Source organism: Bombina bombina, chromosome 5 (genome assembly GCF_027579735.1).
Source record: "Bombina bombina isolate aBomBom1 chromosome 5, aBomBom1.pri, whole genome shotgun sequence".
Classification (NCBI taxonomy): domain Eukaryota; kingdom Metazoa; phylum Chordata; class Amphibia; order Anura; family Bombinatoridae; genus Bombina; species Bombina bombina.
The window spans coordinates 400,549,057-400,576,040 of record NC_069503.1 but is presented as its reverse complement, the minus strand read 5'-3'; the positions used below and the strand labels follow the sequence as shown (position 1 = coordinate 400,576,040).

At 38.7% G+C, this 26,984-nt stretch overlaps 1 protein-coding gene across 1 annotated transcript in view; it reads left to right on the top strand.

The window, feature by feature from the left end:
• Positions 1-26,984, top strand: part of TOP2B (DNA topoisomerase II beta) — a 109,790-nt gene that overhangs the window by 81,313 nt on the left and 1,493 nt on the right. Inside the window, exons 25-35 of the mRNA XM_053714236.1 lie at positions 5,587-5,678; positions 5,824-5,979; positions 7,532-7,615; positions 9,135-9,329; positions 9,521-9,656; positions 12,378-12,545; positions 13,909-14,122; positions 14,223-14,299; positions 14,408-14,524; positions 15,874-16,755; positions 23,426-23,523. Of these exons, the coding sequence (XP_053570211.1) occupies positions 5,587-5,678; positions 5,824-5,979; positions 7,532-7,615; positions 9,135-9,329; positions 9,521-9,656; positions 12,378-12,545; positions 13,909-14,122; positions 14,223-14,299; positions 14,408-14,524; positions 15,874-16,755; positions 23,426-23,523 (2,219 nt within the window). The remainder of the gene's footprint in view (positions 1-5,586; positions 5,679-5,823; positions 5,980-7,531; positions 7,616-9,134; positions 9,330-9,520; positions 9,657-12,377; positions 12,546-13,908; positions 14,123-14,222; positions 14,300-14,407; positions 14,525-15,873; positions 16,756-23,425; positions 23,524-26,984) is intronic.

The following is a 26,984-nucleotide window of genomic DNA, read 5'->3' as shown; positions in this document are numbered from 1 at the left end:
TACAGGAAAACTTCAGTAGGGGGAACGGTTTGCAGGCTAAACTGCATTAAGGTATGTTCAGTCTATGTTTTTCTAGACAGACTGTGTTTATTCTAGAAAAGGCTGGCAATATCCCCATGGGGAAAAGGGTAAGCTGTATTCAGACACTTGGATAGGAATTTCAGCTTGCTTGAAGGGCTCATTTGTTACTGGTGACACTGTTAAGAAAAAAACGTTTTTTGTTTGTTCAGTAAATGATGCAATTATAACGTTTTTTGAAGGGACTGAAGGGGTCATTGTGGCTTGTGTTAGGTTTTTTTAACCCACATGGTTAATTAAGAGATACTCAGGTGTTTTTCTAATAGGCCTCAAAACATCGAGTGAGGTGGGAGGACCCTATTTTCGCGCCTCAGTTGCGCAGTTTCTTTTCCTTAAGAGTTATCCAACTGCTTTTCTAAAGGTTCCTGCTGTGTTTGAGGGCTGTAAAGGAGGTTTTTTCCCCACAAATCGTTCTGAAGGGCAGGTAGGCGCCACAGCAGAGCTGTGGCAAGGTGCTGAAAGTCTTTTTTTACCGGTTTTGATGTTTTTTCAATCCGGTTTTGCCATTAAGGGGTTAATTGTTTATTTGCATAGTTGTGCAAAGTTACTAAGGCTGTAAGATACTACTGTAAAAATTGTTAAGTTTACTGCTTTTTTACACTGTTTTGCAGAACTTGTGCAGCTTTTTTTCTCTTAAAGGCACAGTACCGTTTTATTTCTAAGTGTTATTTACTTTGATTACAGTGTTTTCCAAGCTTGCTTGTTGCATTACTAGCCTGTTTAACATGTCTGATACCAAGGAAAATCCTTGTTCAATATGTTTGGAAGCCATTGTGGAACCCCTTCTTAGAATGTGTACTGATATGTCTATAAATTATAAAGAACATATATTAGCACTTAAAAATAGAGCAATAGATGATTCTCAGTCAGAAGTAAATGAGGGTTCGCCATCTAGCTCTCCCCAAGTGTCACAACCAGTAACGCCCGCACAAGTGACGCCAAGTACCTCTAGTGCGTCACATTAATTTACTTTACAAGACATGGCCACATTTATGAATACAACCCTCACTGAGGTTTTATCCAAACTGCCTGGGTTACAAGGAAAGCGGGACAGCTCTGGGTTAAGGAAAAATGCTGAGCCGTCTCACGCTTTAGTAACTGTTTCTGATATGCCCTCACAATACTCTGAAGGGGCGAGGGATTTGTTATCTGAGGGAGAAATTTCTGATTCAGGAAAGACGCTTCCTCAGACAGATTCTGATATGACGGCCTTTAAATTTAAGCTTGAACACCTCCGCTTATTGCTTAGGGAGGTATTAACAACTCTAGATGATTGTGACCCTATAGTGGTCCCAGAGAAATTGTGTAAAATGGATAGATACTTAGAGGTTCCTGTTTACACTGATGTTTTTCCAGTCCCTAAGAGGATTGTCAATATTATTGCTAAGGAGTGGGATAGACCAGGTATTCCGTTCACTCCCCTTCCTGTTTTTAAGAACATGTTTCCCATATCTGATACCATAAGGGACTCATGGCAGACAGTTCCTAAGGTGGAGGGAGCTATTTCTACTCTGTCTAAGCATACAACTATACCTATCGAGGACAGTTGTGCTTTCAAAGATCCTATGGATAAAAAATTAGAGGGTCTCCTGAAGAAAATTTTTGTTCATCAAGGTTTTTCTCTCCAACCTATTGCGTGCATTGTTCCTGTAACGACTGCAGCTGCTTTCTGGTTTGAGGCTCTAGAAGAGGCTCTTCAAATGGAGACTCCATTAGAGGAAATTATGGACAGAATTAAGGCCCTTAAGTTGGTAATTCTTTTATTACAGATGCCGCTTTTCAACTGGCTAAATTAGCGGCAAAGAATTCTATTTTTGCCATTTTAGCACGCAGGGCGTTATGGCTTAAGTCCTGGTCTGCTGATGTGTCATCTAAATCTAAACTTTTGAACATTCCTTTCAAAGGTAAGACCCTATTCGGGCCTGAACTGAAGGAGATTATTTCAGACATTACTAGAGGGAAAGGTCATGCCCTCCCTCAGGATAGATCAAATAAGATGAGGGCCAAACAAAATATTTTTCGTTCCTTTCGGAACTTTAAGAGTGGTCCTGCTTCTTCTTCCTCTTCTACAAAGCAAGAGGGGAATTTTGCCCAATCTAAGTTAGTCTGGAGACCTAACCAGGCTTGGAACAAGGGTAAACAGGCCAAGAAGCCTGCAGCTGCCTCTAAGACAGCATGAAGGGGTATCTCCCGATCCGGGACCAGATCTAGTAGGGGGCAGACTCTCTCTCTTCGCTCAGGCTTGGGCGATGTTCAGGATCCCTGGGCTTTAGAAATTGTGTCCCAGGGATATCTTCTGGAATTCAAGGGCTCCCTTCCAAGGGGGAGATTTCACATTTCTCGATTGTCTGTAAACCAGACAAAGAGAGAGGCGTTCTTACGCTGTGTAGAAGACGTACATACCATGGGGGTGATTCGCCCAGTCCCAAAGGGGCTAGGGTTTTATTCAAACCTGTTTGTGGTTCCCAAGAAAGAGGGAACTTTCAGACCAATCTTGGATCTCAAAATTCTAAACAAGTTCCTCAAAGTTCCATCATTCAAGATGGAGACTATTCAGACTATTCTACCTCTGATCCAGGAGGGTCAATATATGACTACCGTGGACTTAAAGGATGCGTATCTACACATCCCTTTTCACAGAGATCATCATTTCCTCAGTTTCTAAACAGGCATTACCATTTTGTGGCCCTTCCTTTCGGGTTGGCCACGGCTCCCAGAATTTTCACAAAAGTGCTAGGGTCCCTTCTGGCAGTTCTACGACCACGGGGCATAGCAGTGGCACCTTATCTAGACGACATCTTAATTCAGGCGTCGACTTTCCAGCTAGCCAAGTCTCACACAGACATCGTGTTGGCTTTTTTGACATCTCACGGGTGGAAGGTGAACATAAAAAAGAGTTCTCTCTTCCCTCTTATAAGAGTTTCCTTCCTAGGGACTCTGATAGACTCGATAGAAATGAAAATATTTCTGACGGAGGTCAGAAAGTTAAAACTCTTATCCACTTGCCGAGCTCTTCATTCCATTCCTCGGCCATCAGTGGCTCAGTGTATGGAGGTAATCGGACTCATGGTAGCGGCAATGGACATAATTCCTTTTGCCCGTCTACACCTCAGACCACTGCAACTATGCATGCTCAAACAGTGGAATGGGGATTATGAGAGGAGACCATATATTTTCTTCTCTGGTGGTTGTCTCAGGGAATGTGCTTCCGCAGGCCAGAGTGGCTCATTGTAACGACAGATGCCAGCCTGCTAGGCTGGGGTGCAGTCTGGAACTCCCTGAAAGCACAGGGCTTATGTTCTCGTGAGGAAGCTCTCCTCCCGATAAACATTTTAGAACTGAGAGCGATTTTCAATGCGCTTCAGGCGTGGCCTCAGCTTGATGCGGCCAAATTCATCAGGTTTCAGTCGGACAACATCACAACTGTAGCTTATATCAATCATCAGGGAGGAACAAGGAGTTTTCTAGCGATGATGGAGGTAACCAAAATAATCCGGTGGTCAGAGGATCACTCTTGCCATCTCTCAGCAATCCACATCCCAGGAGTAGAGAACTGGGAGGCGGATTTTCTAAGTCGTCAGACTCTTCATCTGGGGGAGTGGGAACTCCATCCGGAGGTATTCGCCCAGCTGATTCAGCTATGGGGCACACCAGAATTGGATCTGATGGCGTCTCGTCAGAATGCCAAACTTCCTCGTTACGGGTCCAGGTCCCGGGATCCCAAGGCAGTACTGATAGATGCTCTAGCAGTGCCTTGGTCCTTCAATCTGGCTTATGTATTTCCACCGTTTCCTCTCCTCCCACGTCTGGATGCCAGAATCAAGCAGGAGAGAGCTTCGGTAATTCTGATAGCTTATGCGTGGCCACGCAGGACTTGGTATGCAGACCTAGTGGACATGTCCTCGGTTCCACCGTGGACTCTGCCAATGAGGCGGGACCTTCTAATTCAAGGGCCGTTCACGCATCCAAATCTAATTTCTCTGCGTCTGACTGCTTGGAGATTGAACGCATGATTTTATCAAAGCGTGGTTTCTCTGAATCGGTCATTGATGCCCCGATTCAGGCTAGAAAGCCTGTCACCAGGAAGATTTATCATAAGATTTGGCGCAAATATCTTTATTGGTGTGAATCCAAAGGTTACTCGTGGAGTAAGATTAGGATTCCTAGAATATTGTCTTTTCTCCAAGATGGTTTGGAGAAGGGATTATCTGCTAGTTCTCTTAAAGGTCAAATATCTGCTTTGTCTATTCTACTTCACAAATGTCTGGCAGATGTCCCAGACGTTAAAGCGTTTAGTCAGGCTTTGGTCAGAATCAAGCCTGTATTTAAACCTATTGCTCCGCCATGGAGCCTAAACTTAGTTCTTAAAGTTCTTCAAGGTGTTCCGTTTGAACTTATGCATTCCATAGATATTAAGCTTCTATCTTGGAAAGTTTTGTTTTTAGTAGCTATCTCTTCGGCTCGAAGAGTTTCTGAGCTATCTGCTTTACAATGTGATTCCCCTTACCTTGTTTTCCATGCAGATAAGGTGGTTTTACGTACCAAACCTGGGTTTCTTCCTAAGGTTGTTTCTAATAAGAATATCAATCAAGAGATTGTGGTTCCTTCTTTGTGTCCTAATCCTTCATCTAAGAAGGAACGTCTGTTACACAATCTTGATGTGGTTCGTGCTTTAAAATTCTACTTACAAGCAACTAAAGATTTCCGTCAAACATCTTCTTTGTTTGTTGTTTATTCTGGTAAACGGAGAGGTCAAAGGGCTACTGCTATCTCTTTCCTTTTGGCTGAAAAGCATCATCCGTTTGGCCTATGAGACTGCTGGACGGCAGCCTCCTGAAAGGATTACTGCTCATTCTACTAGAGCTGTGGCTTCCACATGGGCTTTTAGAAATGAGGCTTCTGTTGAACAGATTTGTAAGGCGGCGACTTGGTCTTCGCTTCATACTTTTTCCAAATTTTACAAATTCGATACTTTTGCTTCTTCAGAGGCTATTTTTGGGAGAAAGGTTCTACAAGCAGTGGTGCCTTCCGTTTAAGGTCCCTGTCTTGTCCCTCCCTTTATCCGTGTCCTAAAGCTTTGGTATTGGTATCCCACAAGTAAGGATGAATCCGTGGACTCGATACATCTTACAAGAGAAAACATAATTTATGCTAACCTGATAAATTTATTTCTCTTGTGATGTATCGCGTCCACGGCCCGCCCTGTTTTTTAAGACGGGCATATATATTTTTATTTTTAAACTTTCAGTCACCACTGCACCCTATGGTTTCTCCTTTTTCTTCCTAGCCTTCGCTCGAATGACTGGGGGGTGGAGCTAAGGGGGGAGCTATATAGGCAGCTCTGCTGTGGGTGCTCTCTTTGCCACTTCCTGTAGGGGAGGAGAATATCCCACAAGTAAGGATGAATCCGTGGACTCGATACATCACAAGAGAAAAAAATGTATCAGGTAAGCATAAATTATGTTTTTTTTAAATATAAACATTACCTAACTATTCTTTTTTTCTTAGAGAATAAAAGCAAGAGGGATTTAATTCAGATGTTGGTCCAAAAGGGATACGAGTCTGACCCGGTAAAAGCCTGGAAGGAGGCCCAGGAAAAGGTATGTTGTGAGCAAGGCACACAGCAGGGATATTATCTGTACTGTGCAAAGCAAGGACAGTTACTTCTCTTTGCACTAATTATCATCCCCTTTTGTATTGCTAAGTGTGTACCATTATCCCAGTTATAACCTGGTGTCATTGCAGGCAGCAGAAGAGGATGATGTCTTGGAACAGAATGATGACAGCAACTCAGACTCTGATGCTGGATCTGGGCCAGACTTTAACTATATTCTGAATATGTCTTTATGGAGTCTTACCAAGGAAAAAGTAGATGATCTGATTAAACAAAGAGATATAAAAGTATGTCTTCCACATATATACACTGAAAATGTTAGAGTGTGTGTGTATGTATATAATATGTATAAAACAGTGTTTGTGTGTTAAAGGGACAGTCTAGTCAAAATTAAACTTTAATGATTCAGATCGGGTATGCAATTTTAAACTATTTTACAATTCGCTTTTATCATCAAATTTTCTTTGCTCTCTTGATATTCTTTGTTGAAAACTAAACCTATGTAGGATCATATGCTAATTTCTAAGCCTTTGGAAGCTGCCTCTTATCTCAGTGAATTTTGACAGTTTTTCAATACAAGTTCATGTGTGCCATATAGATAACATTGTGCTCACTCCCGTGGAGTTATTTTGAGTTAGCACTGATTGGCTAAAATGCAAGTCTCTCAAAAGAACTGAGATAAGGGGGCAATCTGCAGACGCTTAGATACAAGACAATCACAGAGGTAAAAAGTATATTAATATAATCATGTTGGTTAAGCAAAACTGGGGAATGGGTAATAAAGGGATTATCTTTTTAAACAATAAAAATTCAGGGGTAGACTGTCCCTTTTAAAGGGACACTAAACCCAAATGATTTCTTTCATGATTCAGATAGAGAATGCAATTTTAAGCAACTTTCTAATTGACTCCTATTATCAATTTTTCTTTGTTCTCTTGCTATCTTTATTTAAAAAGCAGGAATGTGATGCATAGCAGCCGGCCCATTTTTGGTTGAGAACCTGGATTGTGCTTGCTCATTGGTGGGTAAATGTAATCCTCCAATAAGCAAGCGCTATCCATGGTGCTGAACCTAAAATGGGCTGGCTGCTAAGATCTGCAGTCCTGCCTTTAAAATAAAGATAGCAAGAGAACGATGAAAAATTGATAATAGATGTAAATTAGAAAGTTGCTTAAAATGTCGTGCTCTATCTGAACCGTGAAAGAAAAAAATTGGGTTCAATATCCCTTTAAGTTACTGTATTTTACCACATAAATCCAACAAATAGAGGGACCACTTTTAGCATATCATGCTTATTTTTATGGCCATTTAGGCAACAAAATATTACTTCCATTTTTAAATCCCTGTACCTGAATGAAAGGTTTCAGCACTGTGCTTACTCTTATAATTCACTAATGTGCAGGAGCCTTGCTTAAATGGTGCTAACATCAGTTGGTGAAGCAACAAATTGATACAGAAAAATGGGTTAACAATGCCTTAAAAAAATCTCATATGTAGGCCAAGAAACTTTATTTATACCTACAAACCTTTTACAAACTAAGGTAATCCTAACAAAATATACGTTGCTAGATACATTTTGACTTAATATTTTACACATGAATGCATCAGTTATCTACATTGACAAAGAAGCCAGTTACACTCTGTGCTGCACAGGCTCAAATGTGCTCTGCATAAAAGTGATCGTATTAAAGGTAGTGGAGTGTCGCAGGTTAGACACGCAATTTTTTTTATTTATTATTCTATTTTTGTGTTGTTATTGTCAGCAATTCCTTATGTTATGCAAAAATGAGCTCAGCTTTACACAGGTAAAAAAAAAATCTTCAATAAATTGTGTTCCAGGGTAAAGAACTCAATGACCTCAAGAGAAAATCTCCTTCCGACCTCTGGAAAGAAGACCTTGCAGCTTTTGTTGAAGAGCTTGAGGTACGTTTTAAAAAAAAAAAAAAAAAAAAAAAAAAAGTTGCATGTGTAATAAGTTAAAGGGACAGTATACTATAAAATTGTTTTTCCCTTAATGTGTTAACAATTTTTTAAGGCTTATTTGTGTATATGAATTAGCTGATTTTGTGTTTTGAAGCCACAACCCAATAAAATCGGTTGAGCTTGTAGTTATAATCAGATCTCATTACTTTATCACATTGTATACATACACATGCTTCTTTATTTTATATCTGTCTATAAACCAATCACCAATACTTGGAGTGAACAATGGAAAATTAACATTTTATTACCTTATCTCTTCTATACCCCACTGGGAGTGTAATTTCTTCTACTGGCTGTGTTAACACAGCTTGGCCTCGAGGCCAAAAAGTTTCTGATGGGTGGGGATACCACAGGCTAAATAAACTATTTCATATGCCAATATAAGGCTAATGGAAATACTTGTATATAATTTAATACACTCCAGCAGGTAAATTGGATCATTTGGAACAAATTAAAGGGGAGAACATTTTTGAGTAAACTGTCCCTTTTAATTGGACATGAAGCCTAAACATTTGCTGTTATTATTCAGATAAAGCATACGAATTTAAGCAACTTTTCAGTTTACTTCTAATAATAAATTTGCTTCATTTTCTTTGTATCCTTTTGGAGCAGCAGTGCACTACTGGGAGCTAGCTGGACACAACAGGTGAGCCAATCACAGGTGGCATATATGTGCAGCCTCACCAGCTAGCTTCTACTAGTGCATTGCCTTGTAGGTCTCAGTAATAGCCAATGGGTTAAATGTGTGCTGATTTCAATTTCTAAATCCATTGATGTTTTTTCTTATTCTTTAGAATGAATATAATTCACATTCAAAGATGCCTCGGTGGTCGTCCCCTTCTCCTTTCTGTTTTTAAAGAAAAAAATCAGTTGGTTGGGAATGGTTTTTATAATGCTTGGCCCAGTCATTTGAAATGAATTACATAGGTCATACAGACAAATGTTTGCCATGATTCAGATAAAGCAACTTTCTAATTCACTTGTATATTACATTTTTCTTTGTTCTCTCTGTATCTTTTTTTTTTTTAATAGCAGGGATGTAAGCTCAGGAGTGTGCACTTGTCTGGAGCACTGTATGACAGTAGTTTTTCTACAATGTTCTCCATTTGCAAGACCAATAGATGGCAGCACAATTTCCTGCCATGTAGTGCTCCAGACACCTATCTAGGTATCTCATCAACAAAGAATTCCATGGGAACAAAGCAAATTTGATAAAGTAAATTGGAAACTTTTTTAAAAATTTGTATGCTCTGTCTGAATCCCAAAAGAAAATGACTGGTTTTCACATCCATATTGTGTAAAACATACACCGTACAATTTTATAGAAAAGTTTTTAAATAAAATGTTGCATTAAAACCTGCCATATAAATGATGAAATACTACTTGGGTATTTTGGAGCTTGAATGCATTAATTGCAATTGGTCTGCTGCTGCGTTTATTTACAATGTTCTTTCCATAGAAAGTAGAAGCACAAGAAAGGGAAGATGTGCTAGCTGGATTTGCAGGCAAAGCAATAAAAGGCAAAATTGGTAAACCCAAAATAAAGAAAATGCAGCTTGAAGAGACCCTGCCCTCTCTTTATGGCAGAAGAGTTGAGCCCCAGATTAGTGCGATGAAGGCTGATGCCAGTAAAAAGATGCTGAAAAAGAAAAAGGTGAGGTTGCACTTATTTGTTAATAGACAGCATGGATCCTGTTCCATGTTACAGATGTCCACCTCTGATGTTCTACAACAGAAACAAAAAACGTATTTAAAATACTAAGCAATGTATATGCTTTTCTACAATTGTAAGAGTATTGTTGCAAGTATTCTCCTAAATTCATTTCTCTCTTTCCAATGTTTAAGGGTGACATTGACTCCATGGTACTGAAATTGGAGTTTGATGAGGAGTTTGGTTCCTTAACAGCAGAAGGGGGTGAAGATTCTCAGAATATGACACCAGTGAAACCTGTAAAACCCAAGAGGGAGAAAAAAGAACCTGGTATGTGTCTGTCCAGAAGACCATTCCTCACCTCATCCGATAGTGCATTAAAAGTTAAGAGAACCTAACAATTAGTTGCTGTAGTGCACTTCTTTGTTGTGGTAGAACGTGTTCCACCCCTTATGTCTCTGTCAGTAAGAGCTCTAGAGGAAGTCAGTGATTTTAAAAGGTTTATTTGCTAGTTGGTAATTGGCTTAATGTGACCATTAAATACTGGAGGTTTGCATCATAGAAAGACAAAAGCAATGACATTTAATCTGAATTTCAAATTAGTAGCCTTGTCTGACAAATTTCAGTTACTACCATTTCCTTAGTATCATGTGACTGCAATCAGCCAAACACAAACGCATATGCTCAGTAGGAGATGGTGCCTCGTGCACATTTTATTTTATTCCATCTAAATCATTATTACGTCTAATTTTGACTTTAGTGTCCCTTTAAGGTATTACTATATTGCTCCCAATCTGTAAATATAGTTTCTCATTATTTTGAGGTCAAGTGAAGATCTACTGATCTCACATTGCTACAGTGCATCTCTCTTTAGAGAGAGTGGACAAGGTGAGAGGACAAGTTGGCTAAAATCATCACTTTTAAAAACAATTCACACTGCTGGTGTGATAAAGGGGCCTTTATTTCAATTTATGTAATAACGGGACAGTCTACACCTTGGTCATCTTGAAGTCTTACTTTAGATTAAGCTGCAAATAGCCTCTTGCACCCCTTTCTATATCATGCAGCAGGAACTGTAAAAAAGTTGTTTTAGAATTAATATTGTTTCTGGCTACTTTGAAATGGCTGCCAAGCTCAGCCCGATTATGACCTCATGATCTGGGCTGCATTAAAGGGCCATAATACCCAAATGTTTAAACACTTGAAAGTGATGCAGTATAGCTGTAAAAAGCGGACTAGAAAATATCACCTGAACATCTCTATGTAAAAAAGAAAGATATTTTACCTCAAAAGTTTCTCAGTAGCCACATCCCATTGTAAAGGACTTCTAAGCAACAGATCAGTATGTCAATCCCGGGACAGCGGAAGGAGCGAGCTTATGTGCACACTCCTCTTATTTCCCTATTCAGTGTAAGGAAGTTTACAATGAAATCTCATGAGAGTTAAGTGAAATCTCATGAGATCACAGTAAAAGAGTTCATGACCTCAGCACTGTTGATTGGCTGCTGTTCATTTCTTCATTTTTAAAAATAATTTTTTTACCTGCAGCTGAGCAGCAGTTGAGTATAACTTTTTACACAGAACTTACTCTGCTGAGCTGAGGAAACTGTGAGGTAAAATATCTTCCTTTTTTACATAGTGATGCTCAGGTGATATTTTCCTGTCAGATTTTTACAGTTATACTGCATCAGTTTCAAGTGATTTAGCATATGAGTATTATGTCCCTTTAAAGACTCACTACTTACAAAAGGCTCACCATTTAGATTCAGCAGAGTGCCTAGATGTAGCCCAGATTGTGATGTCATCAGTGGGTGGAGCTTGGCAGTCATTTCAAAGTAGCTAGAAACCATATTCATTTTAAAATAACTTTTTTCCTCTTCCTGCTGCATGATATAGAAAGGGGTGCAGGATGCTATTTGCAGCTTAATTTAAGGTAAGACTTTAAGATGACTAAAGTGTAGACTGTCCCTATAACAATGATTCTCTGCATTGCAACAGATCTTGTTACTTTTCTTTTATTGTGGCCAATTATATAAAGATATAAATGAGCGCCTGCACTGATCAACCAATCCACTATGCAGCATTTGGGAATGTCAGGTTTCTACATTCCTTAGTAGAAACACTACGATTTTTAGAGTAAAATTACAGGTAAAAGCAGGAAAAATAAAGTACGGTGCAAAGTAGTTTTTTCCCCCACTATACATAAAGTAATTACATTTTGAGTTTAAAGGGACAGTCAACCCAAAATTAGTTTTAACTTATATCTATAAAGTTGCCATAGATCGTTCGTTATATCCAAATATATCCCAGTTTTTACAGATATTCCATTTGCAAGTAAAATCACTTAATTTTGCCGCTGCCTTTTGAAAATGTCTGTCTGGCTCCGCCCCTTTTTCGTCATTCGTGACAACATGAGCTTCTTGTGTTCCCTGTAATTTTTCTAACTTACTCGTAACCGGCTTTTGCGCATGTGCGGTGCGCCTATTGTACTGTGTGAAAAAGTTCCCCAACAGTACAATAGGTGCACTGGTTACGAGTAAGTTAGAAAAATTACAGGGAACATAAGAAGATCATGATGTCACGGGAGATGAAAAGGGGGCGGAGCCAGACGGGCATTTTCAAACGGCAGCGCCGGGAAAAGTAAGTGATTTTACTTGCAAACGGAATATCTGTAAAAACTGGGATATATTTGTAACAAACGATCTATGGCAACTTTATAGATATAAGTTTAAATTAATTTTGGGTTGACTGTCCCTTTAATGTCCCTTTGATTAATTGCAAGGTAACAAAAACGTCTTGTAATTTACAAGGTGTTTATAGTCACAGAAAGCTTTACATATTTGCAACAAGCAGCCATTACCGTAAGATAAATAACCCAGTATGAGTGGCATTGGCTTCCCTGGCAAATACCAGGTGTTGCCGAGTCAACGCCCTCTCACATGATAGCATAATGCTGGGTACGTCTTTTATTGTCACATTTCTTTGCGCATCTTCTGTTTAGTTAATCTCAAGCAGTTGAAAAGAACCTCTGTTTCTTACTTTTTTCTTTAGGTTCTCGAGCCAAAAAAACACCATTAACCCCAAAAGCTACTCCAGGCAAGAAAGGAAAGAAGCGAAATCCCTGGTCAGAGGATGAATCTAAATCGGACAGCGACATTGAAGAGGCTGAGGCAGAGCCTGTGGTTATTCCTCGTGACTCCCTTCTGAGGAGAGCAGCAGGTGGGCATTATTTGAACACTCTGCCAGTTTTAGTTTGTGCAAAGGCTTGTGCTCATAATCCTTGAACAAAATGTTTGTCTATCTAGTGAACTGTTGCAGAGAAAATGCCTGTGCAGAACCATTTCAGGACCAAAAATAAAATGGAAAGCACCACATTTACTGCAATTGGTAATATTTATTTTCAGGTTTCTCCTTTGTTTACACATCTGTAGAGATGATGTATCTTTTATAAGGGAAAATGTGAGGGAGAAAAATATATAACAAATGATTCATCTAACCAAAATGTGATTTAAAAAGCGCTCTCTGCTTAAATTTTGATTATACTGTTCACTTGTATTATAGGCTTCTTGAATATTATGGAATTAACTATAGGATTATAGTCGATACTGCAATGCTAAAAAGCTAGAAAAATTAGTTTATTATAATAGTATTCACAAGACAAAGAAAAATAGAAGAGAATCCTTCACGTTGTGGTACACCTTCCCCTTCAATCTATAAAACATAGCCTGTTTGCAGTTTATCTAAAAATAACATAGTGTTTATTACACCTATCTACTACCTTTTGCACAAGTTGGGTGTGTGTGGTGGTGTTTTTTTTTTTTTTATTATTATTTTTGTTGTATTTTGTTTTATATTTGAAGGTACTTCCCGTATGGAATATTTTTTTGCAGGGTACCCTAAAAAAATTGAGAGTGTTGTGTTCTTAAAGGGACATTAAACACTAAATACAAGCTAGATAGAATGATGCATTCATAGAAAAGATTACTCCATGACTAGCATGTAGATGTATTTTTTAAAGTTTCATTAGTTGTTTAAAAAGTGACAAAATAAGTGTAAAGTTTTAGTGTCTATAAAACACTGGGAGCTGCCATGTTGTAACTTGTGTTACCTTCTCTGCTGTGGCCAATTAGGGACAGTTATACATAGGTCATTAGAGTGTGCAGCCAATGGTTGTGCTGGATTTAACAGTGTTCTGCACTTCCATTTCTAACAGGAACTGAAAAGCTCACAATTTCAGAATGGAATTACAGGCAGGAGGACAAAATAAATAATGAAAGTATATTGCAGAGTTGTTTTATTATATACAATTTATCATTTTATATTACCATCTCAAAGTGTTTAATGTCCCTTTAATAGTTACATTCAAAGTACTTTTTTTTTCTTTTTTTTTCTTTTTTTAATTTTTTTTAAAAATTAATTATAGTTCTATTTTCTTTGTAGAACATGTGAATGTCTGAGTTGTGCATATTTTACATAATCTGAAACATTTTAAATGTTAAATAAAAAGTGCATAGAAATGGCTTCTTATACATTAATGTAATTTTTTAGTACATTAAACATAATTATTAATTATTTCCCTCAGCTGAAAGGCCCAAGTACACCTTTGATTTTTCTGAAGAGGAAGATGCAGATGACGATGATGAAGGAATTATCAGTAACAATAACCGTCTTAATGATGTGAAACCCCAATCACCGCCTGTTACAAATGACTGTGACGATGATGAAGATGTTCACTCGGACAGCCCAGAAAAAGATGAGTTTGAGTTCTCCTCTTTCTCATCAAAGCCGTCATTAGAGTAAGTATTTGTTGGGTTATGTGAGTTCGTATTCGATTAATTTGTGTTGTTGCTTTTTGTTTATGTCAGTTTCTCCCCCCCCCCCATTTCTCTTGTTCAGGAAATCGTTACAAGCAGAAAAGAAAAAGGACATCGACATATTCTCTTCCTCTTCATTTGCTGAGAAAATAGGAAACGGTAATGCCATTCTTAAAGGTTTTTGTTTTCAGTTAGTAGCAAAACACATTGTTTCCTCTATCCTCCCACTTCTTCCTCATCTTCATCAGTATTTTATGTTTTCCTCAGAAGCTGAAGAAACTACTAAATATGACAGTGATGAAGATATGCCCTCACCTCTGTATTCTTCTCCATTCTCGTTCAAATCAGTGGAAAAGCCAACTAGCAAAGGATCTACTAAGAAAGGTAAAATGACTCTCAGAATCACCTATATTCCACATTATAATTACATAGGCCAAGTGTAGTTTTGTGAGGAAGCTATATAACGGTTACAGAGATCTTAAAATTTATACAGCTACAAATGACCACTTGTGGGAAAAAGTTTTTGGGGTAAAAGTAGAATTTTTGTTTTTAATAACTTCTTGTATTTTTAACAGTACCTCTTACTTATAACATCTACCTGTGATCATTCTAGGAATACTTTTTTTTTTATTTACTTGTAATTTCTTTAACAGCAAAATCATTGATACGTGCGTAGGATGTATTTTAAATGTACCTAATGGTACTTAGCCATAAATGTATTAGTGGTGTGAATATGTGTGCTAAAAAAGGGACAATTGATTCGCCACACATCACCAATATGACAGTGCACCAATTCACACATTTATTTAAAGAAAACCAGTCAAATATGCTGCGTCGAAAAACTTGTGATTAATGCCGAATTGGCCTTACATTCATTTTTCAATATTGCCTGTTAGCATCGTTCTTTTGATTTATGCTGCCAACAGAAGAGGGCAAAGAAAATGCCCCCTTTTTGGTGCAAATACTATTGCGCAATAAAATGCAACTAATGAAAACAAGCTAAAGACATACGGTTATAGTTATCTTTTTGTTATAATTTTGTTAATTTCCTGTTTGGGCCACAAAAGGGGCAATTATAACTTTGAAATATTTTAACTGTGTACGTGCTGTGTATGGATCTGAATTAAATTAAGATTTCACATTGTGTCATAAGAGGGGCAATAAAAAAAAAAAAACCTAAAATGTTGTACTATTTTTCTGTTATAGTATTTAACCCAGTTCTGATCCTAAGAACTCTCCTTTTCACTCTTTCTTGCGGTTCATCTGCAACATAGTGGGGAAATGCTTTGCCCTATTCTGTTGCCAAAGCCAAAAGGTAAAAATCAGCTGAGTTTAATCAGTCTCGCCAAGTATCCAGAGGTAAAAAGAATGTTCCTCTTGTTTAGCTAACAAAAGAGGGCATTATGATAAATATTTGCAGGGTGTGGATGCCTAGTCACACTAATCAGGCTTTCTTTTAAAATCATTAGAGGCATTAGGCCTTTCCATACAGTCTATACACCAATTACGAGGCTTACTCGCCTACTTATTCATACCCCTTTTTTTGTCGCATTCCTTTTTATAAATTGGATCTAATTCATACACATTTTTTGAGAGTTGTGTGAACTTTACTTTGATTTTTTTAATTTGATTTTTATTTTGACCTTTATGTATATTGGCTTCTGTCTACAAATGTCATTTTGATGTGTAGTTTATATTTGCTAAAACTAACCTTTTTATCTCCGCAATTACAGTAAAAACACCTTCTGATTCCGCCTCAAAACCCAAACGGCCTCCAAAGCCAAAGAAATCGGACATTTTTGTGAATTCTGATTCTGATCCAGAATTTTCCACAATACCAGTAAAAACAACCACAGATTCCACTTCAAAACCCAACCGGTCTACAAAGTCAAAGAAATCGGATATTTTTGTGAATTCTGATTCTGATCCAGAGTTTTCCACAATACCAGTAAAAACAACCTCTGATACCACATCGAAACCCAATCGGCCTCCAAAGTCAAAGAAATCAGATATTTTTGTGAATTCTGATTCTGATCCAGAGTTTTCCACAACACCAGTAAAAACAACCTCTGATTACACTTCAAAACCCAACCGGCCTCCAAAGTCAAAGAAATCAGATATTTTTGTGAATTCTGATTCTGATCCAGAGTTTTCCACAACACCAGTAAAAACAACCTCTGATTCCACTTCAAAACCCAACCGGCCTCCAAAGTCAAAGAAATCGGATATTTTTGTGAATTCTGATTCTGATCCAGAGTTTTCCACAACACCAGTAAAAACAACCTCTGATTCCACTTCAAAACCCAACCGGCCTCCAAAGTCAAAGAAATCGGATATTTTTGTGAATTCTGATTCTGATCCAGAGTTTTCCACAATACCAGTAAAAGCAACCTCTGATTCCTTTTCAAAACCCAACCGGCCTCCAAAGCCAAAGAAATCGGATATTTTTGTGAATTCTGATTCTGATCCAGAGTTTTCCACAATACCAGTAAAAACAACCTCTGATACCACTTCAAAACCCAAACGGCCTCCAAAGCCAAAGAAATCGGATATTTTTGTGAATTCTGATTCTGATTCAGAATTTGGTGCCCCAAAGAAGTCAATAGCCCCCAAAGGTAAGGAATATTTGGCATTTATATAAATACTAGTGATACTTGGGCCACTAGTTGGCCGTCCATGTTCTAAATGGAAACGGAAAAAATTACTTTATTGCATTATAACATTTTATAACTATTTTACTTACTGTAGTGTATTCAATTGTTTACAAATAGCAACTTTAGCTTTATTTTTAGCATTTTAAAATAGTTGCTTTTGCCTGTTGAAACCACGTCCTATTCATAAAAATTACAATACTTCAGTATTGGCTATAGAAAAGTTACCAAGAGGGAGCTGTAGAAACATAAAGGTGCGAGGAACGAGAGAGAGAGAGAGTCCCTTTTGTACATTTTCCCTTTAATGTTGATTTAACAAAAGTTTCAAACGTTTCTTTAAAATCCCTGTGTTTACTCTTAATGCCATGAAATGTAGCCTATTATAATTCTATTTCTTCTGTTAAGTGTGATCAGTCCACGGGTCATCATTACTTCTGGGATATTAACTGCTCCCCTACAGGAAGTGCAAGAGGATTCACCCAGCAGAGCTGCATATAGCTCCTCCCCTCTACGTCACTCCCAGTCATTCTCTTGCACCCAGCAACTAGATAGGTCGTGTGAGAGGACTATGGTGATTATACTTAGTTTTATATCTTCAATCAAAAGTTTGTTATTTTAAAATAGCACCGGAGTGTGTTATTACCTCTCTGGCAGAGTTTGAGGAAGAATCTACCAGAGTTTTGCTATGATTTTAGCCGGAGTAGTTAAGATCATATTGCTGTTCTCGGCCATCTGAGGAGTGAGGTAAACTTCAGATCAGGGGACAGCGGGCAGATGAATCTGCATAGAGGTATGTAGCAGTTTTTATTTTCTGACAATGGAATTGATGAGAAAATCCTGCCATACCGATATAATGTCATGTATGTATACTTTACACTTCAGTATTCTGGGAGAATGGTACTTCACTAGAATTACACTGTAAGAAGGACATAAAGCTGTTTAATAACTAGAGATTATGTTTAACGTTTTTGCTGGAATGTAAAATCGTTTTCATTTGCTGAGGTACTGAGTGAATAAATGTTTGGGCACCATTTTTCCACTTGGCAGTTGCTTAAATCTGTTTTTTCTGTCAGTTTCTGTTCTCCCTCACTGCTGTGTGTGTGGGGGAGGGGCGCTTTTACTATGCATCAAATATTTCAGTCAGCAACTCATTGTATTCCCTGCATGATCTGGTTCATCTCTACAGAGCTCAGGGGTCTTCAAAACTTATTTTGAGGGAGGTAATTTCTCTCAGCAGAGCTGTGAGAATTATAGTTTGACTGAAATAAAAACTTTTATTCTGTAATTTGTTTCCTGCTTTCAGAAATTGTTATCTTTGCTAATGGGATTAAACCTTTGCTAAAGTTGTGTTGTTTACAAGGATTGAGGCTATAACTGTTTCAATTTATTAATTTTTAACTGTCATAGATCTTCTGTGCTTCTTAAAGGCACAGTACGTTTTAATATTATTCTATTTGAATTGTATTTCCAAGTTGCAAGTTTATTTGCTAGTGTGTTAAACATGTCTGATTCAGAAGATGATACCTGTGTCATTTGTTGCAATGCCAAAGTGGAGCCCAATAGAAATTTATGTACTAACTGTATTGATGCTACTTTAAATAAAAATCAATCTGTACAAATTGAACAAATTTCACCAAACAACGAGGGGAGAGTTATGCCGACTAACTCGCCTCACGTGTCAGTACCTACATCTCCCGCTCAGAGGGAGGTGCGTGATATTGTAGCGCCGAGTACAGCTGGGCGGCCATTACAAATCACATTACAGGATATGGCTACTGTTATGACTGAGGTTTTGGCTAAATTACCAGAACTAAAAGGTAAGCGTGATCACTCTGGGGTGAGAACAGAGTGCGCTGATAATATTAGGGCCATGTCAGACACTGCGTCACAGGTGGCAGAACATGAGGACGGAGAACTTCATTCTGTGGGTGACGGTTCTGATCCAAACAGACTGGATTCAGATATTTCAAATTTTAAATTTAAACTGGAAAACCTCCGTGTATTACTAGGGGAGGTGTTAGCGGCTCTGAATGATTGTAACACAGTTGCAATACCAGAGAAAATGTGTAGGTTGGATAAATATTTTGCGGTACCGACGAGTACTGAGGTTTTTCCTATACCTAAGAGACTTACTGAAATTGTTACTAAGGAGTGGGATAGACCCGGTGTGCCGTTCTCACCCCCTCCGATATTTAGAAAAATGTTTCCAATAGACGCCACCACAAGGGACTTATGGCAAACGGTCCCTAAGGTGGAGGGAGCAGTTTCTACTTTAGCTAAGCGTACCACTATCCCGGTGGAGGATAGCTGTGCTTTTTCAGATCCAATGGATAAAAAGTTAGAGGGTTACCTTAAGAAAATGTTTGTTCAACAAGGTTTTATATTGCAACCCCTTGCATGCATTGCGCCGATCACGGCTGCAGCGGCATTCTGGATTGAGTCTCTGGAAGAGAACATTGGTTCAGCTACTCTGGACGACATTACGGACAGGCTTAGAGTCCTTAAACTAGCTAATTCATTAATTTCGGAGGCCGTAGTACATCTTACTAAACTTACGGCGAAGAATTCAGGATTCGCCATTCAGGCACGCAGGGCGCTGTGGCTAAAATCCTGGTCAGCTGATGTTACTTCTAAGTTTTAATTGCTTAATATACCTTTCAAAGGGCAGACCTTATTCGGGCCCCGGGTTGAAAGAGATTATCGCTGACATTACAGTAGGTAAAGGCCATGCCCTGCCTCAGGACAAAGCCAAAGCCAAGACTAGACAGTCTAGTTTTCGTTCCTTTCGTAATTTCAAAGCAGGAGCAGCATCAACTTCCTCTGCACCAAAACAGGAAGGAGCTGTTGCTCGCTACAGACAAGGCTGGAAACCTAACCAGTCCTGGAACAAGGGCAAGCAGACTAGGAAACCTGCTGCTGCCCCCAAAACAGCATGAATTGAGGGCCCCCGATCCGGGATCGGATCTAGTGGGGGGCAGACTTTCTCTCTTCGCCCAGGCTTGGGCAAGAGATGTTCAGGATCCCTGGGCGCTAGAGATAATATCTCAGGGATACCTTCTGGACTTCAAATACTCTCCTCCAAGAGAGAGATTTCATCTGTCAAGATTGTCAACAATCCAGACAAAGAAAGAGGCTTTTCTACGCTGCGTACAAGAGCTCTTGTTAATGGGAGTAATCCATCCAGTTCCACGATCGGAACAGGGACAGGGGTTTTACTCAAATCTGTTTGTGGTTCCCAAAAAAGAGGGAACTTTCAGACCAATCCTGGACTTAAAGATCCTAAACAAATTCCTAAGAGTTCCATCGTTCAAGATGGAGACTATTCGGACAATTTTACCTATGATCCAAGAGGGTCAGTACATGACCACTGTAGATTTAAAAGATGCTTACCTGCACATACCGATTCACAAAGATCATTACCGGTACCTAAGGTTTGCCTTCCTAGACAGGCATTACCAGTTTGTGGCTCTTCCATTCGGATTGGCTACAGCGCCAAGAATCTTCTCAAAGGTTCTGGGTGCTCTTCTGGCGGTACTAAGACCGCGGGGAATCTCGGTAGCTCCATACCTAGACGACATTCTGATACAAGCTTCAAGCTTTCAAACTGCCAAATCTCATACAGAGTTAGTGCTGGCATTTCTAAGGTCACATGGATGGAAGGTGAACGAAAAGAAAGTTCACTCGTTCCACTCACAAGAGTTCCCTTCCTGGGGACTCTTATAGATTCTGTAGAAATGAAGATTTACCTGACAGAGGACAGGCTATCAAGACTTCAAAGTGCTTGCCGCACTCTTCATTCCATTCAACACCCGTCAGTGGCTCAATGTATGGAGGTAATCGGCTTAATGGTAGCGGCAATGGACATAGTACCCTTTGCACGCTTACACCTCAGACCACTGCAACTGTGCATGCTAGGTCAGTGGAATGGGGATTACTCAGACTTATCCCCTTCTCTGAATCTGGATCAAGAGACCAGAAATTCTCTTCTATGGTGGCTTTCTCGGCCACACCTGTCCAGGGGGATGCCATTCAGCAGACCAGACTGGACAATTGTAACAACAGACGCCAGCCTTCTAGGTTGGGGTGCCGTCTGGAATTCCCTGAAGGCTCAGGGACTATGGAGTCAGGAGGAGAGTCTCCTGCCAATAAACATTCTGGAATTGAGAGCAGTTCTCAATGCCCTCCTGGCTTGGCCCCAGTTGACAACTCGGGGGTTCATCAGGTTTCAGTCGGACAACATCACGACTGTAGCTTACATCAACCATCAGGGAGGGACAAGAAGCTCCCTAGCTATGATGGAAGTATCAAAGATAATTCGCTGGGCAGAGTCTCACTCTTGCCACCTGTCAGCAATCCACATCCCGGGAGTGGAGAACTGGGAGGCGGATTTCTTAAGTCGTCAGACTTTTCATCCGGGGGAGTGGGAACTTCATCCGGAGGTCTTTGCCCAAATACTTCGACGTTGGGGCAAACCAGAGATAGATCTCATGGCGTCTCGACAGAACGCCAAGCTTCCTCGTTACGGGTCCAGATCCAGGGATCCAGGAGCAGTCCTGATAGATGCTCTGACAGCACCTTGGGACTTCAGGATGGCTTACGTGTTTCCACCCTTCCCGTTGCTTCCTCGATTGATAGCCAGAATCAAACAAGAGAGAGCATCAGTGATTCTAATAGCACCTGCGTGGCCACGCAGGACTTGGTATGCAGACCTGGTGGACATGTCATCCTGTCCGCCTTGGTCTCTACCTCTGAAACAGGACCTTCTGATACAGGGTCCCTTCAAACATCAAAATCTAACTTCTCTGAAGCTGACTGCTTGGAAATTGAACGCTTAATTTTATCAAGACGTGGGTTTTCTGAGTCAGTTATTAGTACCTTAATACAGACTAGGAAACCTGTTAACAGAAAGATTTACCATAAGATATGGCGTAAATACCTACATTGGTGTGAATCCAAAGGTTACTCTTGGAGTAAGGTTAGGATTCCTAGGATATTGTCTTTTCTACAAGAAGGTTTAGAAAAGGGTTTTTCTGCTAGTTCATTAAAGGGACAGATCTCAGCTCTGTCCATTCTGTTACACAAACGTCTGTCAGAAGTTCCTGACGTCCAGGCTTTTTGTCAGGCTTTGGCCAGGATTAAGCCTGTGTTTAAAACTGTTGCTCCACCATGGAGTTTAAACCTTGTTCTTAATGTTTTACAGGGCGTTCCGTTTGAACCCCTTCATTCCATTGATATAAAGTTGTTATCTTGGAAAGTTCTATTTTTAATGGCTATTTCCTCGGCTCGAAGAGTCTCTGAATTATCAGCCTTACATTGTGATTCTCCTTATTTGATTTTTCATTCGGATAAGGTAGTCCTGCGTACTAAACCTGGGTTCTTACCTAAGGTAGTTACTAACAGGAATATCAATCAAGAGATTGTTGTTCCTTCTTTATGCCCAAATCCTTCTTCAAAGAAGGAACGTCTTCTGCACAACCTGGATGTAGTCCGGGCTCTAAAATTTTACTTGCAGGCAACTAAGGAATTCCGACAAACGTCTTCTCTGTTTGTCATTTACTCTGGGCAGAGGAGAGGTCAAAAAGCTTCCGCTACCTCTCTTTCTTTTTGGCTTCGTAGCATAATTCGTTTAGCTTATGAGACTGCTGGACAGCAGCCCCCTGAAAGAATTACAGCTCATTCTACTAGAGCTGTGGCTTCCACTTGGGCCTTCAAGAATGAGGCCTCTGTTGAACAGATTTGCAAGGCTGCAACTTGGTCTTCGCTTCATACTTTTTCCAAATTTTACAAGTTTGACACCTTTGCTTCATCGGAGGCTATTTTTGGGAGAAAGGTTCTTCAGGCAGTGGTTCCTTCTGTATAAAGAGTCTGCCTATCCCTCCCGTCATCCGTGTACTTTTGCTTTGGTATTGGTATCCCAGAAGTAATGATGACCCGTGGACTGATCACACTTAACAGAAGAAAACATAATTTATGCTTACCTGATAAATTCCTTTCTTCTGTAGTGTGATCAGTCCACGGCCCGCCCTGTTTTTAAGGCAGGTAAATATTTTTTAATTTATACTCCAGTCACCACTTCACCCTTGGCTTTTCCTTTCTCGTTGGTCCTTGGTCGAATGACTGGGAGTGACGTAGAGGGGAGGAGCTATATGCAGCTCTGCTGGGTGAATCCTCTTGCACTTCCTGTAGGGGAGCAGTTAATATCCCAGAAGTAATGATGACCCGTGGACTGATCACACTACAGAAGAAAGGAATTTATCAGGTAAGCATAAATTATGTTTTTATATTTTTTTGTTGGGGGTATGGAAAAGTGGCAATTTCAATGAAAAGGAAGTCTCTCAGTACCTAATGAAGATTTTGGTTTTGAAACAAACACAAGTGTTTGTGCAGTACAGATTTGTGGTATAGACGCAAGACTCCCACATCTCTATTGGTGTACTGTGACACGCCCCAAACGCCTAAAAAAGTGTTTTCTGTTTTGCTTTGCAGAAAAAGTAATACATTTTATTATCATTTATTTGCATAGCACTGCAAACAATCTTTATATGCAACAAAATAAATAATGTCCATTTAATCTGTTTAGTTATGACAGAACATTATATTTTAATTTAGGGGCTTGTGTTTGTATTTCATTTAGCAAAAGGAAGAGGGAGGAAAAGAAAAACATCAGACTCTGAAAATGAAGGTGAATACAATCCTGGAAAGAAACCAACAAAATCTGCATCATCTACCAAGGTAATAAGCGCTACCGGTTTATATTGTTTAGTTTTGTTTATTTTTCTCTTGTTTTATAGATGTTGAAAAAAAATTTCAGATGTTTATTAAGGATGTGCACGGGAAAACATTTCTTGCATCTGAAAATTTTAATTTCGTTAAAAAAAAAAAAAAAAAATTCGATCATGGTCAAATTAGTTTCAGACAAATTTTGTCTGAGATTTTCATTTGAACTAAAATTTTCATAATTAAACTACAGAGCACATTTTGGCCATTTTGAAGCTGTAATTGACTTTATTCCCTTTTTCAGTTTTGTCATTCTATGTACTTTTTTTTTATTTGTACATCGAAATTCTGTGCTCAGCACTTTTGGTAAAGCTAAAAATGTACTTGGGTACTGCTGCTGACCGTGGCACTGAAGGTGCGGGTGGATATATATCACGGTGTAGTGAAGTGAGATGTGCTGCTGTTGTTTTTTTATTTACTTATTGTAAACTATTAGCTTAGTACTGCAAACAAATATGTCCCTTTAAGAGACACAACGAGTCTAGCAGAAGCCACCAGCAACAATGTAAGGCACTTTTTCACCTTACAAGTAATAGAACTTTAAAAAAACAAGTTCTCATTTTTTTTTATAATATTAACTTAGTACTGAAAACAAATATGTCCATTTCAGAGAGACAACCAGTCCACCAGCAGCCGCTAGAAGCAGTGTAAGAACTTACAAGTAATATTACTAACTTAGAAAAAAAGAGAACTTTGTTTTTTTTATTAATAATTAGTTCTATATATTCTTCTAATCTCTCTTTAAAGTAGGCAGTGACACAAGCATTAGTATATTATATATTAGCATAAAATAGCAAATGACTCTGTGAAGGGGCAAAGCAGACACAGGTACTGATACACACTGATACACACTGGTCTGAGGCTGGAAACATTTAGCAGTAACTTAAAATTGCCTCTGACTTCAATCCCTCCCCTTGAGAATGCTGAATGGGCAGAAAACATCACAAGCTTCCACTGACAGGCTGATAGAACCTGTCAATCTATTCACTGCTTCTTCCTGGTTTTCATTCATTGGCTAAAGCCTGCCTGCATCATAAAAAGCAGCACCGAAAAACAAAAATGCATAAGAAAATAATGTGCAATTTATTTTTGTTATGGTTTCAGTTTAGTTTGCGAAAGGTTGCAATTTTCGTTATTTTCTTTAATTCTTCCTAAAACGAATGCCCATTCCTAATGTTTATCTTTTTCTGATGCCTAAAAATTAGATAAACTTTCTCAAATAAGTAATCATAGAATTCCAAGTGGCCTTTAAATACGCAAGTACCGGTATTACAACTGATACCCAGTCTGGAGCTTTTAGCTACTTTTAAGGGTACACGTTAACATGGTGGGCATAACCTCAATACAAAATGTATTTAGTATTTTTAATGTCCCTTTAACATCCCATACTTAACTCCAAACCAGCAGCTTTCCCTGGGTATTGTATGATTACTCATTTGAGCAATTTTATTTATGATTTAAAATCTTACTTAGTTAAACAATATTGAGTTGAAGTTATTTTTTCAACCCACCGGATGCTAAAGATCTTTTTTTAGTAAATATAAATGAACCATTTTTAATAATAAGGAAAGTATCTACAAGTTAATTTATTAGTGTTAATTTGTGTCTCAGGACAAGAAGTTTACTGTGGACATTTTTTGTAAGACTTTTTAAAGTAATTTTATTTGTTTTATATGAACGTTTAATAGGATTATTTGTTACAAATAAAATGTAGAAGTGGTCTATGAATATGAAATACAAATTGAACTTTATTCATGTTTTATTTATCTATATATACTGTAGATACCGTAGAGATAGATAGATGGATATAGATAGAGATAGATATAGATAGATATTTATTAACTTGCAAATTGAAAAGTTCTTTGTAGCAACTCCTTTTTAGACTATATTGACATTAGGACAGTAATGGATTTTGTCATCACAGTAATGTATTTTCTCAGCTCAGGTATCACAGGGTCTCCTTCCAAAGTACAAATTTTTGCTAAATTGAACCATTGTTTGAGCCACTTCTGCTAAAGAGATGTAGTTTTAGGAATGGCCCTCGGGATAGAATTGGTTACATTTTAAGGAGCAGTTAAAGGGACAGTCTACACCATATATTTTTTATTTTTTTTAAAGATAGATAATCCCTTTTATTACCCATTCCCTAGTTTTGCACAACTAACACAGTTATATTAATATACTTTTTACCTCTGTGATTACCTTGTATCTAAGCCTCTGCAAACTGTCCCCTTATTTCAGTTATTTTGACTGACATCCATTTTAGCCAATCAGAGCTGGCTCACTGGAACTCCACGTGCATGAGCACAGTGTTATCTATATGAAACACGTGAACTAACACCCTTTAGTGGTGAAAAACTGTCAAAATGCCCTGAGAGAAGAGGGCCTTCAAGGGCTTAGAAATTAGCATATGAACCTCCTAGGTTTAGCTTTCAACTAAGAATACCAAGAGAACAAAGCAAAATTGGTGATAAAAGTAAATTGGAAAATTGTTTAAATTTACATGCCCTATCTGAATCATGAAAGTTTATTTTGGACTAGACTGTCCGCTCTAGAGCAGGAACGCACTACTGTGACATCAGCCAATAACTAGAGGCATATGTGCATAAGCACCAATTAATAGCTAGCTCCAAGCTGTGCATTCCTCCTCCTAAACCTAAGATTTTCAACACAGGATATCAAGGAAACAAACAAAGTCAATTTGATAATATAAGTAAATTGAAAGATCTCTAAAAATTGGTGTGCTTTATACGAATCGCAAAAGTTTCATTTTGAATTTCATGTCCCCTTTAAATGCGCTACAGATGGGGTTACTTATGCAGCATTTAATATCTTATTTATAAAATGCTTGGTTTCACTGCATACAGGCCACTTTCCTTAAAGTGCCATAAAACTTTTTGAGTTATGTGCATATTATAAAAGAGTCAACAGAGGTAAAACAGTGTGTGAACAAAAAAGTGTAAAAAAAAAAAAAAAAAAGAGCTTATAAGTATTTCCAAAAATCTGTAAAATTACTTACACTTTAGTGTTCCCAAGTGACGCTTGCTCCACCCCCCTTATCAGTGTCCTAGTCCAAACCTTTTGCTATCATATAACAAAGTGTGCATGTGAGGATAATTACTTATGCATGCTAAGGTGGTTGAGGAGGTACAGTATGTCCTGTTATTGTTTGTTGCCAAGAGACTTGCTCGTTTCCATGGGGATGTCACATGCTTTGGGAAAGCTTCAGCATTATACTGTGCACTGCTTTAGTCAGGTGCCATGTGACTACCCCCTACCATGCAAGTGCACATGTGCATTCTAAGGAAGCTATGGCCTGGATAGTACCTTCCATATATGGAAATGCCCAGGGGGCGCTTGCTGTAAACATAACTATGCCTGAATTAAAGGGGTTAATAAGAGTTAAAATTGAAACC